This window comes from Lepisma saccharinum, chromosome 30, assembly GCF_977018435.1.
Source record: "Lepisma saccharinum chromosome 30, izLepSacc3.1, whole genome shotgun sequence".
NCBI classification, from domain to species: domain Eukaryota; kingdom Metazoa; phylum Arthropoda; class Insecta; order Zygentoma; family Lepismatidae; genus Lepisma; species Lepisma saccharinum.
In genome coordinates, this window is record NC_139258.1 from 3,550,859 (window position 1) to 3,568,697 (window position 17,839).

General features: G+C 38.8%; 1 protein-coding gene across 1 annotated transcript in view; it reads left to right on the top strand.

Moving 5' to 3' along the window:
• Positions 1-5,719: 5,719 nt before the first annotated feature.
• The window catches only part of LOC145981828 (trimeric intracellular cation channel type 1B.1), a 99,067-nt gene continuing 86,947 nt past the window's right edge, over positions 5,720-17,839 (top strand). Inside the window, exon 1 of the mRNA XM_083115269.1 lies at positions 5,720-5,979. Coding sequence (XP_082971395.1) covers positions 5,859-5,979 — 121 coding nt within the window. The 5' untranslated portion in view covers positions 5,720-5,858. The remainder of the gene's footprint in view (positions 5,980-17,839) is intronic.

Genomic DNA, 17,839 nt, shown 5'->3' on the forward strand with positions numbered 1-17,839 from the left:
GCTGGCCCCTGTGGCAGAGTGGGCCTCCCCAATGGTGCAGTGGTAGCGCCATTGCCTTGTAATCAAGGGGTCCCAGGTTCGATAACTGGTGGAGGCACAAGTGGTTCGGATCCCACTTTAAACTGAAGGTTCAGTCCCGAGTAGCCTTACTGTGCATAAAGTGGACTTAAAATAGCAACTCAAACCTGTGGCAGAGTGGTTAGCATATCATGCTACAATGCTAGGGGTCCTGGGTTCGAATCTGGCCTGGGTATGGCTGTTTGCGAGTCCTTTTATCATATCATCACTCATCCCCATCTTCGCAAATTAGCCTAAAGTGGTACAAGAAGCGAAGTAAAATAAAAAATGATGCACTAACCACTCATCACACTGAAAAATCTGATGAACTCTCAAAATTTTCATTTCAAACATACAATCCCATCACTAAATCGCATGGAGTGTGTTACCGATGTAGGCATGTTGCTACTCTTGTGGTGCGAAGGCAAAAGATGACTCTTACCATACAAAACTGAACTGGCTCACCAGCCCTTTGAGAACCAAAGGAGCCCCACTAGGATCACCTGTACCAAAAACTATCAACTTTCATCTTTGGCCTTTTTAGATTAATTTGCCTTCAGGAATCAACAAGGTGGCTCAACAACCCGCTTCAAAAATTTTCCTTTAAGAAGGAATTTAGGGAAACAAGAGTGCTAATCATTTGGCTACATGGGAACTCTTTTCATACAAATGTACGTAAACTATCACAAAAAGCAAATCTCGAAAGACCAACATATATGAAGTTGATCAAGCAAAAGGGAAAAATAACCGGTAAACAATAAAAGTGTAATAGTTTGACATAACATCATATCTTGCTGCAGAAGCCACAACTACAACGTGGACAAAAATTCACTATCAGTCACTATTTATAGTATTAGAATGTATTGATAGCATGTGAAATTGACGCAAAAAGTTGCCGTTAATAATTCTTTCATTTTCTGATAGGTCCATCCAAATGTTATAGTTAAATCGCCCTCAGAGGTATAACAGGTATACTTGCCCTATTTCACTCCATGGATCTTGTTCAGTTCAATACGGTTTCTGTATTCACTACTGCATTTTCTTCCACAATAATAATAATATATCAACATCTGATTGTGACTTTTGGTCCACCCTATAGAATGATTGATTGGTAGTGTATTTGCTTCTCCCACCCAAATTGCCTGTGATTTCAGAAAGATCAATAATTGTGGATAGTTGAAAAGGTGGATGACTTTTTATGACGGTTACTTACGAAATTAAGGATGTATTCTAAACAATAACATATAGTTGCATAAAGACATTGAAAAGAAAACATAAATTTGAGGGAAATAGAAAAAATTGTGAGCCATTTCGGACTGCCGGAGAGGAAATCATACGGAAATATACTTGTGGCCATATTACATTCCAGAAAATAAATTTGAGACATGAAACTTTTTAAAATTCTTTGCTATACCAGTCATAGACGTGCACAAGGGGGAAGTTGTCCCTTCTAATACTCTCTCAGAAATTTAGTGTAGAGAAATATTATTACCATTATTAAACAATATCATTCTCTTTAAAAATAAAGTATTTTCAAGCCTTGGAAAAGTTTCAAGCAACTATGGCAGGTTTATCTCCTATGTAATTGTACTCTCTCACTTCGTTCTCCAGCAAATTACTTGTTATTAAGAGTCATGCATTTTATTCATTAGCCTAGATGTGCTACACCTTTGTGGTTGCAGAATAAATTGGTCACACATTGGAAATGAATAAATTATGTGTAGTTCTTTTGAATCTGCTGTATGAAATCATGTGTGAATTAGTCTGAACCACAGAGAAGGAAAATAAAGACGTTGGGGAACAGATAACTTTTGTGACAAGGAAGCTGGAATTCTAATAGAATGATTTTCAGTGGGTCCGGCCACACATAATATACAGAGCATTCCCTGACATTCGCTACGAGACTCTGCAGCAAGCAGCCCGGCATCAGCGCTTGTCTTTCCCGGTGAACGGGTCAGTCTGTTTTTTTTGTTTTTTTTTCGCTCGCTTTCCCTTTCTGTTGACGTTGCAGACTGACGCCAGTATAATCCTCCCTCGGAAGTTGTGTTGTGTCGTGTCGTGTCCGTGTGTTGAAGATTGTGGCTTAATATGGCACCACAAAAGTTTACATTACAACAAAGGATTTATCTTGTCGAGTGTTACTTCGGAAAGAGGAATTGTGGAGAAGTGCGACTACGTTTTGCAACGAAATTTCCTGGTGTTCACATTCCACATACGGCCAGTATATTAAACCTCGTAAAAAAGTTTAGAGTAACAGGGTCAGTTCTGAATAAAAGTGGAAAGAAAAATGTGGAAATCTAAAAAATAAAGTATACAAAGACAATCCGCACACCATCCGTAAGTTCAAAGAGAGAATTACAGTAGACAAACTTGCACCTGTAAATGCCAATTTCCTTGGGATATGCCAGGAATGTGTTGCAGCAGAGGGACATCATTCTCAACATCTTCTGTAGTCAAGATTAGTACACAATATGAAAACTGTAATTTTAATAGCTGACTCTAGCGACTGTCGCTCACCCCGTTCACCGGGAAAGACTATCCCTGATACCGGGCCGCTTGCCGCTGAGTCTCGTAACGAATGTCAGGGTATGCTCTGTATATGCCCCTGTTTAGTATCCATCAATACAACAAAACAGTGAGATGGAATGAGGTTTTTCTTTAAAGGACTGAACTTTTATCAAGGCTTTTGCCACCTTAATCAAATGGTCTGTAAATGCCTATGATGCCAGTATGGATTTTGTGTATTGTAGCTGTCTGGGTGTATGATCCCAAAACTTTAGTACTGGGAGTGGGAAAATATTTCCTTGTGATTAGTGTTACCAGACGTCCGGTTTTTCCCGGACATGTCCTACATTTTAGCCGCATGTCTGCCGTCCGGGAGGATTGGAAAAATATCATAAATGTCCTACATTTTGAACGTCTCATAATTTGGACCAATAAAATGAATGTTTCAGTGAAATTATTTATCTGCTGCTGGTTTCATTGATTTGGTGTTTTAAGTTCACTTTATGCACAGTAAGGCTAATAGGGACTGGACCTACAGTTTAAGGTGGAATCCAAACCACTGTGTGCCTCCACCGGGAATCGAACCCGGGACCCCTTGATTACAAGGCTACGATGCTACCACTGCGCCATCTGGGAGGCCCTATTATCTGCTGCTTGAATTTTTCCCTTACAACCTGTGCTACAGAGCGATCCATTGAAGTGTAGACCTCCGCGTCGCTATTTGCGCTATTGGCAAGCAAGGCGCTCGCGGCCGTATGTCGGCAAACTCGGTCGGCACTGTAGACTGTCCGTGAATCAAGCGCACAAGTTTCTGTAATTTGTTTAAAGAGTGATTTATTTACTTAAAAATTTACGAAAGAAGATGCTGAAAATGGCCGCCTTCCTCGTCCTTGATTATGGAAACGGAAAGTGCTATGAACAATGATTTCATTCGAACATGTTCATTGAACACAATATTTCAAATCTTGAAAAAAATGGCACGTCATGAAAAGTGGGCAAGTTATATTAATAGCAATAAACATTGTGAGGGTCATTCAGAATTGCTGAATATTTTTTTGCCATTCCAGGTCATAATGCAAATGTTGAAAGATTATTTTGTTAATGTCAGCGCAATGGACTGATGAGAGGAATCAATTTCTTATTGATTCTGTGAAGGGGTTGGTGCTTTTTCAGTATAATTTCAAAGAATTTGATTGTTGTTAGTTTTATAAGTACATTATGACTAAGCCTGAAATTTTGCGAAAAATTGGCTCCTCAGAGAAATACTACTGAAAACGCTAAGAAGTGTATTAAGTTTAGTTTTGGAATCTGGTTTTTAAGATATTAAAAATTCATTATTCTTTAAACTGAAAAGGTGTAATCACAGATAATTTTACATCATTTGCTAATATGTTCTTGTTCTAGTTATGTGTATTATTTATTGCGCTAGTCTCTTTCGACCCCTCCCTGTCATTACACAGCAACGGGAAATTAAAAATCAATACATTCCTAAGTAAAACATCAAACTATAAAATAAATATTGAGACTTGTTACACCATTTCGATACTATTAAGCACAAAAGGATATTTCACTGCTATGCGACACAAATTTTATATTTTTAATATAAATTTTATGAAAAAATTCTCTCTCACTCTCTTACACGTATCTTAAATTTAACAAGTATTAGGAAAGAAATTAAGGCTTGACTTCATATGTTTACTGTTGTAGGTCTGTGATATATGATTGCATTTTTAAAATAATTACATGTAGGCCTATTATTCCCAGATCTCCGCGTGGGTGATCTGAGGTCTGAATTCTTTCCTGCGTCGTCCCTGCATAAAGTGGCTCTGCGGTTCACCCAGCCTCAAATTAATGGGTATCTCGGAGCAACCCTCCGACCGAGGTAAAGGCAGCCGGAGAGTGGTGCTGATCACATCACCTGCAAAATGGCCTAGATCGAGAATGTGTGTGGCCCTATCCCCGCATCCTCTAAATGTGACTTGATGACATGGTGCTATATGTACAGGGAACTTTACCTTTGCATGTAATATTCTTTTTCGTATAATGCTATCTTGCATAAAATGGAAACAAACGTGTTTTAGACATGATTAACCGAATGCAGTATTTTTATTAGCCTTAATTTTTTTTTTAAAAAAAAAACTTTGTTCGCCACTTTCCAAGCTTACCGACAAAGTTAAGAAATTCGAAGTTCTATACTCACATTAGGTGCAAAATCATGACCCTTTATCAATTTAAGATCTCCTTTCGTGTAATTGTTTTATTATAGCCGAAAGCACTTTTAGTTCATCTTTTAATTCAGTAGATGAAGGCTCTGAGTTGAGGTATCGAATCTGCTTTCCACCTTGTGGCACTCAGTGGTTTTAAAGTAAGACTACTGATATGTTCCTTCAAAACGGTGGGTTGGCATATATTAACTTCCAAGTTTTCAATAGGCTTATTTTTTTCTTCTCTCCAAATTTTGCCGCTCTCGGAGGTGGCACTGTTCGACACCCCTTCCGCCGGCCCTGGCTCCTACATTTTGAGTCTGTGTCCTACACTTTAGGACAGCATGCCCTACATTTCCTTCATATTTATCTGGTAACCCTACTTGTGATCTCGACTTCTCCAAGAGAGTTTAAAAATGCTGTCCCTCAGTATAGATAGTGGAAACTACTGAAAAAGGCTAGTTTTTTGTCAGAATTAAAAAAAATGCTATCAATGGAGAAATCGTTTGTAGAACTTCAGAATTCCCATCTGAATGTCGTGACTTTTCCCCCTGTTCTCAGACACAACCAACAATTTTTCTGATTAAATTTGTGCATCACTCCAGATGAATGTCAGGAAGTTACCTTCTATCCAGAATTTTCCATCTTGGCCGAAGGGGGGAGTTGTAAGAGTAAATTTAGAGCCAAAATGACCATAAATTAGGCCTTTATGAAAACATTCATGGGTGTTGTGAATAAATCACTGTTGATATTTATAGAGTGCTTCGCCCTCCCAGTGCTCAAAGTTGAAATTCCTTGCTGGGAATCGAGTATAGTTATACTTTGCCATGCTTAGGCAACCTTAACTTTTCTAGTATTAATCTTGATCTTGACCGCTAAACGTTAGTTAGTTGGCAACATTTGCTTATATAATCAACAGCAGCGCTCCTAGCGGAGAAGTATGTTTGCAAAAGCAGACGACAAATTGAGCTTTGCGGAGTCGGAAAAGAGTGGTGTTCGAAGAGGGTGTTCCGGGAGACCTACAAGCTTCTACCAGGCCTTCGCGACTCCCCGGCAAAATTTGGGATTAGGGAGAAAATATAATCTAACAAGATGGATCCAGAAGGTTTCCTTGACCTGGCTAACCAGGTCACAAAACTAAAAATGTTCCCTTATTTTGATATCGCTCACAGCGCATTATGTGCACTACATGTGCGTGAAGATCTCGGCCCTGGTGAGTACGAATGTTTATTATTAGCATGAAACTGTTAATCCGTGACGCTTTTCACAGTACAAGCTATTTGTATGGGGAAAACTTATCATGTTTGTTTCATTTTTAAAGTTAAATAAGCCTGGGTTTACCGCTGAAGCGGGAATAAATTTCGAATCCACGAGTCCATGTAATTAAAACGTTCCGGACAAATGTATATATAGATAGTTAGTGGTGTTGTACATCGTACAATAATCATTACAGTTGGAAATGCGCCTAATTTGGTACTTTTGCCTTGTCACAAGCTTCAACTCGGAAGAAATTAGTCAACAGTAAGTGAATGGATTCCGGTACTCCTTCGTTTTGCAACATGTTCCCCAATTTCTTACCACCATTTCTTGTATTTAAAATTATAATCTGGCATTTATATCAGCTTTTCAATTTATGCAAGCTATGCATTGTTGCTAAACTGTTGTCACGCACAGAAGAAACATATCTACCGGTATTGACACCTAAACATTTTGCATGTACCGGTGCTACGTATATCTGATGCAACGTAAACCGAAAGTACATAATATTGTGATAAACTTGAATCGCTGTAAAACATCACGTAAAGTCTAGCTTTCATGTAGAAGTTTCACCCACCCCCTTTCTCTCCGTTCTGCAATCTTGTAGGTTTGTTGCATGTCTGTGTATTGACAATGCAAAATATTCTCAGAACCACCATTATAAATGCAGAATGACTCCAATGTTGTTTATTAAGGAGCAACACAATAGTCATTAATCATTTTGTGTTCCAGTCAGGTATATAATTAATAGTAGTATTCAGAAATAAACCTGTAGATTTTGTATGTTAATATTAAATCTTCTCCTTCTTTTTAAACATTTCCAACTTACATTATGCAATTTTCCATATTTGACAATGTATTTTATTAATGCAAGATATAATTCCTCGTTTTAACAAGATTGTCTGGAAACTACTACGTTCTCTTGTTTTTGGCAAGAAAACAATGCTTCCACACCCTCGAATTAAAAAAGAAGAAAATTGTATCCAGTGATCTTTCTGTAACCCCCCAAGTTAGAGAGCAGTTTTGCATAATTTGAGATAATAGTGGTAGTTATGAATTATTTGTAGGTTAGCATGTGGGCGAAAATATGCTATTTTTCAGTCTGGTTTTGATGTTGTTTCCAACTTGGGCTGCGACTGTTCTTACCTATTGACGACAATAGCATATCAGCTACCTTCACCTCATGAGAATAGCATAAGGCACTATTTTTACAGGTGGTGAGAATAGCAGGAAGTGCTGAAGGCCAGAAATCACATGATCGGGTGTTGGAAATATTTACGGAAGTAATTTTAATGCTAATAGCCCTTAACTTGACACACCTAACCTAACAACAAAAGCAGTTAGGAATGCAGTACCCTTTATAACTATGTAATTTGCCATATTGGTGGTAGCAGTCTATATCAGAACATCTTGCAGTATTTTAGGAACTCTGTATTCTGTCTGATAAAAAGAAAAGTATGTTGCCCACATGAAAATGAACATTCACGTAAGCTTATACATGCCAGCAACTAAAGAGTCTCATAGCCAGTGCACTGCTGAAAATTCTGGTTTCAGTAGATCAGTAGCTGTTTATGAACATCTGCTATGTTCAGATTTTCAAATAGATCTAAGAATAAATTCTTAATCAGGGGGATTGAAAAGTAATATTTACAATTCATCATGTTAACACACTGCATACCATATTTAATATAATACTGAAGAGAATATTTTAACTTGTTCCTCTTCTGTACACATACAGTACCAATATATTGGTCCTAATAAAAGGATTCAGTAGAAGAACATTGGGTTTATAGATTTCAAAGAACACAGTAGGGTCATGGACATCTGGAAAGGGGGGAGGGGCAAAGGGGACCAGCCCCCCTGGAAAATGATTGTCCACAAAAAAGTATAATATTTCACATAATTTCATTGCAGTCACAGTAATTTATGTTGGTACCAGTTTCATAGATCGGAGACACATTAAAATCGGATATTTTGTGTTTCGCATGGTTCGTACTTACCAATTGTGTATTGCGGAACATAGTTCAAGATGCCATTATGCTTTTTACACGAAAACAAGCACTTTATCTACTAAAATAACGCATTTTTCTAAGTGCTATTGAACGCACGTAACGGTGCGATATCGCTTCTTTTGTTTTCGAATATCAGTGTTTCCCACCTTCTTCACCGAAAAATACCTACTATTCTGTTCGTCATGTGTGCAAATTGTACATTATGCAGGTAGCTGACGGATAGTCCCACGAACCATTCTGATAAGGTTAGGTTTGGTTAGGTTAGGCAAGCATAGTTAAAAAATAAAGGGGGTTGGAAACACTGACATGATTTCCCAGTCAGATACCATGATGAAAGAAAATATCTCGACTAACTTTGGGAACCTTAGAGAAATTAATTTCCGTAAGTAGTTTCTTCTGTAAAAATGAAGAAATGTGTGTCAGATGTATGAAACTGTTACCTTTATGTTAATTATGTTGAAGTAGCATGGTAATTTCAGAGTGCAGCAGTGTTTTTGAGGGGGCCTCACCATTATGGGGAAAATAGGCCTCCTTTGACCTCCCTGGAAAAAAATTACCCTTCCTTGGAAAAAATCCTGTGGACATGCATGAGAAGGGTACAATTCATAACAGTAGATTTTGTCTTCTGTAAAAGTATGCTTTTTCAGCAGATGCAAGATAATCTAACAGTTATTTTTACTGGTTTTTATTTTATTTTTTCTGCAACGTTTCGTCCATGTGAGGTTGTGTTGTATGTACTTGGTGTAGATTTTCAGCAGGGCGTGTATTTGGTATGCTCAATAAATAACCGGAATGAATGTCGTACGGACGTACGTTTTAATACTGGTTGGCATACTCCCCTGCATTGTTGAGGCAGGCATCCCTCCACGTTGCCAGATGTTTGATGCCTGTGCCAGAAGTCGCAGACGTTTGTGATGTCTATTCATCAATTTCATCATATCATCACTCACCCCATCTTCGCAAATTAGCCAAAAGTGGCACAAGAAGCGAAGTAAAATAAATCAAATCAAAAATCGAGGTGGGAGAACGTCCAATCAGTTACACTGTGGTTGTAGGTTTCTATGACTGGGTTACACTACTCATTCGTAGCTTCCCAATTCCCTCATGATGGTGGGTGGCCACCGGTCCCATAAACTGGTGGTCAAAATCTCTGGAGAAAACTTGTTACGCTTCCCCCAGGAGATTCAAACCTGCGCACGTCTCATAGCCAAAGCCCAAAGCATGACGCCTTAGACCGCGTGCCCACTGTGCGGGATGTTGATATTAAATTGTGTGTAAGAAATTAGCTGTTCAGCTGGGATCAATTTCGAAAGGGGAGGTGTGTAGCCTTGTCCTGTCTCCTTCATTATTTGAGCAACACTACTCTTACTTCTGTTTATTGCCCATGAAACACAGCTTTGAAATATGGAATGTTTTGTATATAGTGGCACATTTTATACTGTGGGTTGACTACCCTTGCATTAGACCATGTAGGTTGGGTTGTTTTTTAAATCCCTGGAGAGATTTAAGGAGAAAACAGTTCTGCTTCTCATTTGTTGTATTAATCTAAACAGTTCATTGACCTCCTAAATAAATATATGTTACAATGTGACGACAATACAAAGGAAGCTGCATATTTAGGCATTCATTTAAAAAAAAAGTACGGAATGAAGGCTATATGTTTATACAGTATCTATAAAAATTACACCAAATTATAAGGTATGTATAGATATATCGGATTGGTAAAATTACATGGACGTCCGGAGGGGGGCAATGGTGCCTCCTAGGAAATGAAACTCAACCAAAAATTATATATTTCATACATAATAAATTCATTTCAGCCACAATATATATTGCCATGGCCGTAGGCAGAAAAAAATTTCGGGGGGGGGGGGGGGTTCATAATTGTTCCCATGGGCGTCTCCAGAAATTTGAATAATAGAGATAATAACAATAATTGTACAATAATAATTAAAATTTCATAATAATGAAACAATTTTATTCCATAATAATAATACTAATAATTATTATTATTATATTATTGTTATATCCTTGAGGGGGCTTACTCAATCCAGCAGATGAGTGAATATCCAGCACAAGTTTCTTTCTTTCTTTTTTTTTACGTTTCATACAGTGTGTACTGAAATGCACAATTATTATACTTCGTTATTAAACTTTAGATACCTTCAGGAGAAAAGCTTTAAAAGTTAAATGGAAATTTTAGTCATAAAGTTTTTGTTGTTTGACTTTAAAATTAAATTTTTGGAATTTTGAAAAATGTGGAACCAGTTATTCTTTTTAAAAACTTAGCTTGGTGCATGGATTGTAACCTCAATCGCGAACGTAATGCGCTACAAAACTGGAGATCCTAGGTTTGAACTCCTATCAAGGGGGATTTTCGACTTTATCGGACAGGGAATTTAAAAGCTGGAAAGGGAATTTTGGGACAATCATAAGGGAATCTGCAGTCTATATTCCTTGTGACGCAGGAGCAACACTGGAAAGATGACAGCAGAAGTGATAATGGAGGGGTCGCGGGTTGGTTACGATTCTGAGAATAAATCCTGTTTCATTCAAGTTTCAGAATTCCAAATGTATGAAAATTCTAGCACGATCGTTTCAACATTGTCTCAATGTAGCCTATTTTTGTGATGCTTCGAAAAAAAGTTGAAAATTTGTTACAGATTTTGGTTTCTGAACTTCAATTAATCCAACATGTCAGAAGTTTCGGGGGGGGTTTGAACCCTAGAAACCCCCCCTCTAAATACGGCCATGTATATTGCATGAACATGATATCTTCAAATGAAACAAAAGAAAATACCTTGCTTGCCTCTCCATTGAAAAAATCCTGTGGACGTCCATGTCCAGAGATACTGGTAGATTTCCGCTTAATCTGCCCCATCCCTAAAAGAAACTTTAACCCAGTCTTGGTAGCTCTCCATGTATTTGCAAATCTAGGAGTAGCTCCGTGGTATGGGTAGTTTGGCTATCTCTGCTATAGATCTTTGATCAAGAACAAGATGGATGTCCCACAAACTCATAATTAAACAATATATCATTCCACCAGGGTGCAAGTTCAATTTTCAGCATGCTAATCTCCACATTCATTGTTTTTAAATGTTAAAACATATGCCCCAAATAGCTTTAAATATGTTTGATACAATATTCACACTTGTGTTCATGTGTCCTAGCCCATTTTGGGAATGATGTTTGCATTAACAAATTTCAAGTTACTCGACTGACATGTTTGAGCCATGGTGGCAGGAAACCCAGGTTTGATTCTCAGGATTGGTGGCCTAAGGTTGAATGGGACCTGAGGGGTACAGGCAGCCAGAGCATGATGCTGATCACATCATCTCCAAAATTGCCTAGATCGAAGAATGTGTGAGGCCCTATACCCACATCCCCCTATATATGCCTCCTGGCATGATGTAAAAGGGGGGGGGGGTACGTTGCCTTTTTTTATGACTGACATGTTGGATAGCCATGCTGGTATAGAGTGCAGCTGCATATGGGTGAAGACTTGTAGCATTAGTATGGTCACTAGCACGTTCACACTGCCTGTACATTCTGAACACCTTCAAAGCTGCCAATCATCACCAAGCACTTCACGCAGCACCACATGTTGAAGAGTGCATGCAACCATTTTTTATCAGATGGGAAACTGCTACGAACTACATATTGAAAAAACTCCTTTACCTGCATAAATTGACATTTACACAAGTCTCCTTTTTTTTGCCTAGAATCATCACTACTTTCACCTCCAAGGATATTGCTCTGAATCACCCTGTATGTTTATTCATTTGTAAGGTATGTATGTATGTGTGCATTAGCGTGCATGTGTATACACATACAGGCATACATATTTTTATGGGTGTGCATCAGGGCGACCCCGGTGGTGTAGTGCGAGTTCCGGGTTCGATACCCGGTGCAAGCACATGTAGTTTGGATCACACTGCTGCTCCTTGTAAATAATGTGCATAAACTATTAATCAAGAACTTCACTTTTCTGTCAACTCGATCTATCATCCTTTTTCGTTATTCAATAAATATTCAATATTCTGTTTGACATTAATTTCCTTGCCAGGGCAGTTTTCACGCAATTTTTTGCGATCCTAACTACACGTAAGCAACATGATATGATATGATTTATTTCCATCCAAGGACTACAATTTTGTACAAGTAGGTATATCTGTAGTATAGGACATGTCAAGTAGAAGTACATCATAATAAAATTTAGTAATTTTATCATAAGATACACGCATATATATTGGTGTATTATAACCCTTGGATATCAAGATATTATACAGGGTGGGGCAGAGCAACTTGCTTATTTGAATTTGGCGCCCTGAAGCGATGGTTGCTCCGAGGAGGGTGGGGGTAGGCACATTTGATAGGGCGGGGCGTAAAGTTGTAGCTCCGCTCGGTTTAGTTAGCAGCATGGAGTGGACGAAGGTGGAGCGCGCGTTCGCTGTCGAGGTATACTTTTCTAACGGTCGCTCAATCATGGCCATGCAACGTGCATTCCGTACCCATTTCAATATTGTGCCCCGTGGTTGTGTTCCTGGCCGGCAGTCGATTGTTTCATGGGTAAACAACTTCAGGGAAACTGGTGATGTGAAGACAAAAAAAACTGGGCTTCCACGAACAGCAAGGTCACCCCAAAACATGACATGGTAAGGCATTCTGTTTTGCGATCCCCTCAGCGCTCTGCCCGCAAACATGCAGTTGCTGTTGGGTTGTCTGCTCGTTCTGTGAGGCGAATTCTTCATGAAGAACTAAACTTTCATCCCTACAAATTGGCTGTGGTGCAGGAACTTAATCCACGCGATTTTGTTGCTCGAGAAAATGCATGTGAGGCGCTTCTTGGCATGCCTCACGACACACTTGTTTTCTTCAGTGATGAGGCTGGTTCACTTCCATCTTTCAGGATCTGTAAATAAGCAGAACATGCGCTATTGTAGCCATGATAACCACAGACAACTTCATCAGTGTCCCCTACATTCACAACGTGTAACTGTTTGGTGTGCACTATCGCGAGTTGGAATAATTGGTCCATGGTTTTTTGAAGAAAACGAACGGGCAGTTTCGGTGACTTCTGACCGTTATGTCCACATGATTCAGGAGTTTTTCCTGCCAACACTCAACGAGATGGATGTGGGAGATGTATGGTTCCAGCAGGACGGTGCCACGGCACACACAGCGCTGTGTGTCAATGACTGTTTTGCGGCAACACTTCCCAGGATGCTTCATCTCCTTAAGGGTCGATCTGCGCTGGCCAGCACTGTCGCCTGATTTAGCCCCCTGGACTATTTTTTATGGGGCTATCTAAAATCACTTGTTTATAATGATCGTCCTAGGACCTTGGCTCAACTGAAGAACAACATTCGTCAAGCTGTCCCCAACATACCCGTCGATATGCTGGAAAGAGTTGAACGAAACTTCTGAGTTCAATTAACACAGTGTATTGAGAATAATGGATGCCATCTGCCTGATATCATCTTTAAAACTGTGTAAACATAAAATTTAATTGTTGTACTTGATGCTGTTCAAAGAATTAAATATCCATCTGCATTCCCTTTTTTAAATTGACTTTCTAAATAAGCAAGTTGCTCTTCCGCACCCTGTACTACACAATTTCAGTTTGATGTGCAACAGCAAGCCCTGCATGTATGGTAACTAACCATGCCTTTTAACATTTATTCTGGTTACGCATAGTATTATAGGACATGTCAAAATAGAAATACATGATAATAAAGTTTGGTAATTTAACATAAGATACATTGCATATAAAGATATTATACTTGAAAGATTTCAGTTTGATGTGCAACAGCAAGCTCTGCATGTATGGTAACTAACCTAACCATACCTTTTAAAATTTATTCTGGTTACAGATACACAAGACTTTCAAAAGATGAGTGTTGCCTCTGTATATTCTTGTATGCTGTAAAATGAATGTTTAATTAGCATGGTTTTGATTTTATTTTTAAACTTTTCCACTTTTGGTTCGTGTCTTAACTCTCTGGGCAAGTTTTTAGGTCCCTTCTTGTAGAGAGTTAAGACACGAACCAAAATTCATTCGAATTTTATGAATACATACTGTAGTAGGCCTATATCTATTCTTAAACCGTATTTTTAGCTATTCATGTAGTAATAACAATACAGTTAATTTACATATTTTAGTGGTCTAGTTGGTAGAGCGTGTGACTGCTATTTGCGAGACCGAGAGTATGGTGATATCAGGTCGGAAATTTTCCAACATAAAGCTCTAGAGCTCATCCAGCCTCAAATCAAAGGTTACCTGGGGTAACCCTGAGAGGTTCAGCGACCGGAGCGTGGTGCTGATCACATCGCCTCCAAAATTAGCAAGATCGAGAATGTGTGGGGCCCTTCTACATCCCCTAAATGTGCCTTCATGGCACGGGGAACTGTACCTTACATTTTTTAAATTAATATTATTTTAATTTATACGTATTATTGTTATTTTTGGCACTTGGTTCAGGACCCCCCCCCCCACAGAAATATATTCCGGATGTAATTATGCATTGCACTTTTGAAAACTTACAAAACTAGATGGAGAGGCGGGGAACAGAGGAATATAAACTCCTCACTAATCCCTCTCTCGGTAACTTCGGAATCGTTTTTAAGGTGAGTGTGAAAAGTGGATATCGTTTTATGGCACACGTCGCTGCTTGTCGAGAACGGCCATTGTCTGCGTCCGTCAATGCATGGAAAACGATCCCTTTGATTCAGTGGAAACTTCCGTTCAAGGTCACGGGGATTGACGAACGCATTGAGCACCCACACTACTATCGGATTAAAAATGATGGACACTCGAGTTTAAACTCCAATTACAAATTATGAGCCTGCCGCAAAATAAAGCCCTATCACACGGAACTGGATTTCTAGTAGGAATGCCCTAGTTGGCGCTGAACTAACTTTCTAGGTAGCAATCATGGCCGCTTGGCTGACTGCTTGACTGGTTTGGAGGAATAGGACATGTTCTAATTGCTACTTGCTTTCCTCGACTGGATTCTGCGGAACAGCCAATCAGAGCATAGTTTCGCCATGTGAAGATAATCTGTGAGTGTGCAAAGGAGCGCTTTTGTCTGTGGTTTCCGAGTATTACTCCAGAAATGTATAACGTATACAGCATGAAAGACGCGTTGAGTTACACCATCTATGAAGAGTGCACGGTGTTTACATTTGAAACAACTAAAATATTCTTCCATACATGTACAGTAAACGTTGTAAAGTATGTATTTAAGCAGCGCCATTGTTTTGTACCTAATAACGTTTTATACGAAACGTTATTCCTCTCGGTTGAATAGTTATCGGCTTTTAAAAATGTGAAGTGATGCATTGTTTGCATCTCACGTGGCCGCCATTACAACTTCCCTCGTATGGAAACAAAAGTCTATCGACAAGTACGCTGATAAGTATCGTGAGAGGCGAAAACTAGCAAATTGGTAGCCAGTCCAGAGTCAACTAAGGCATACCTACTGGTAATTCAGTTCCGTGTGATGCGGGCTTTAGTTTGGTATTGAATTGAGAGCTGAAGTAACACGCGTCACGGTGTTGCCATATAACCAGTAAACCTACCATGGCCATAGGCAGAAAATTTTTTCGGGGGGGGGGTCATTCATAATTCCATGGACGTCGCCAGAAATTTGAATAATATAAATAACAACAATATTAATTAAAATTTCATAATAAAACAATTTTATTCCATAATATAATAATATTATTATTATTATTATATCCATGAGGGGGCTTACTCAATCCAGCAGATGAATGAATACCCAGCGCAAGTTTTTTTATATATATAACGTTTCATACAGTGTGTACTGAAATGCACAATTATTATACTTTTTTATTAAATTTTAGATAACTTCAAGAAAAGCTTTAGAAGTTAGATGAAAATTTTAGTCATAAAGTTTTTGTTGTTTGACCTTAAAACTAAATTTTTGGAATTTTGAAAAGTGTGGAACCAGTTATTCTTTTTTAAAAACAACCGGGTGCATGGATTGTAACCTCAATCGCGAACGTAACGCGCTTAGATACTGGAGGTCCTAGGTTTGAACTCCTATCAAGGGGGATTTTCGACTTGATCGGACAGGGAATTTAAAAGCTGGAAAGGGAATTTTGGGACAATTATAAGAGAATTTTCAATCTATATTCCTTGTGATGCAGGAACAACACTGGAAAGAGGACAGCAGAAATGAAAATGGAGGGGTCGCGTGTGGGCCTAGGATTCGGAGAATAAATCCTGTTTCAGTCAAGTTTCAGAATTCGAAATGTATGAAAATTCTAGCTGGATCGTTTCAACATTGTCTCCTTGCATTTTTGTGATGCTTCGAAAAAAAAAAATGAGTTACAGATTTCGGTGTCTGAAGTTTCAGGGGGGGTTGAACCCTAGAAACCCCCCTCTCTAAATACGGCCATGAGACCTACACAAAAACAAGTTACGTCAAAATTTGGCTTATTCAATTCAGCCTTAATCTTTGGTAACCAAAATTTTTTTTTCGAGTATGCCTTCGATTTTTTTCATCGTCGTGAGAACAAAAAGTGTGCCTTTTTTGTGTTTTTCAAGCGACCGCACTCTTTGAGATTTTATAAATAAAAAGCTTGTGGTCCTTTGGTGATGAAATTTAAATGCAGTGCAGGTGGAGAGGTTTTAATACAATTACTTGATTTTCAGATTAATTAAATTCTTATCAATTTTGGCAAACAACTTTTTCTTAGTATTAGGCAGTCCTACAAAAATACAGTATTTGTCTTGTTTTGAAGCACTTTGCAGCCGTTTTTAAAACCCCATTATCATTGTCAGTTCGTGGCCAGTGGCGGATCCAGAACTTACAGTTGGGAGGAGCGAATTTCAGACAAGTACCTCATCTCGCCGAGAATCTAACCCAACCTCCAGTTACACTATTGTATGTCAACAATGACACGGACCTACTGACTTAGGTGTAAATGTCCTAAGTTAGCTAATTTTCCATCATCGAACCAGGCTCGTAGCCAGAATTAATCTCCAGGGGGGCTCACGGGTTATCGGGGGGGGGGGGCTTTGTACATCAAGTCCATTTTTCAATAGTTTAACAGTGTTAAATGAAGGTAAATTATGTGTGTGGGGGGATCATTAAGTTACATAAAGTTTAGAACTATCACACAAATACTACATTTTTCTATATCATTTAACATATCGCTTGAAGTGTTAATTGGCTGCTACTGAAATCATCCCTTACTACACACTGCATACTACGTTTCATGATACAGATATTTATATTACACAAGAAAAGATGGACAATATTCAATCATAGTGCCTACCGTACATTCCACTCCCCTTCGTTCCCAAAACTTGGGAGCTGTTAACCTTTGACGCAGATGCGGAGGGAATTAGCATAATGACATCAGTCTCACAGATTTCTGTATAAATGGAAGGTTGCAACAGGGGCAACAAAGGTACAGATAAAGAAGCTCCCCTGTGAAGGAACTTTCTGAAGTCTAGAGAGGAGAATCTCCTAAATTGTTGCCGCTACTTAGACTCCTCCTTATAAATAAGATGAAGGACTGTAATAGCGGCTGTTCATGCTCCCTGAATTTATCCTTCGTCAAAGTTGTGAGTAAAATAATATGTGCTGTCTACATATTCACTGTAAACAAATTACAGAAAATAGTTTTACCTAATGTCAAGGGGGCTGATGGTAGTTCCAGGGGGGTCCTGCCTGGCTACGGGCCTGCATCGAACTTCTCAGGTTTTGCTTAACACTGCAAGGAACCACATCTACTTAAATTACACTAACATCTACGCGTGCAGAAAAAAAT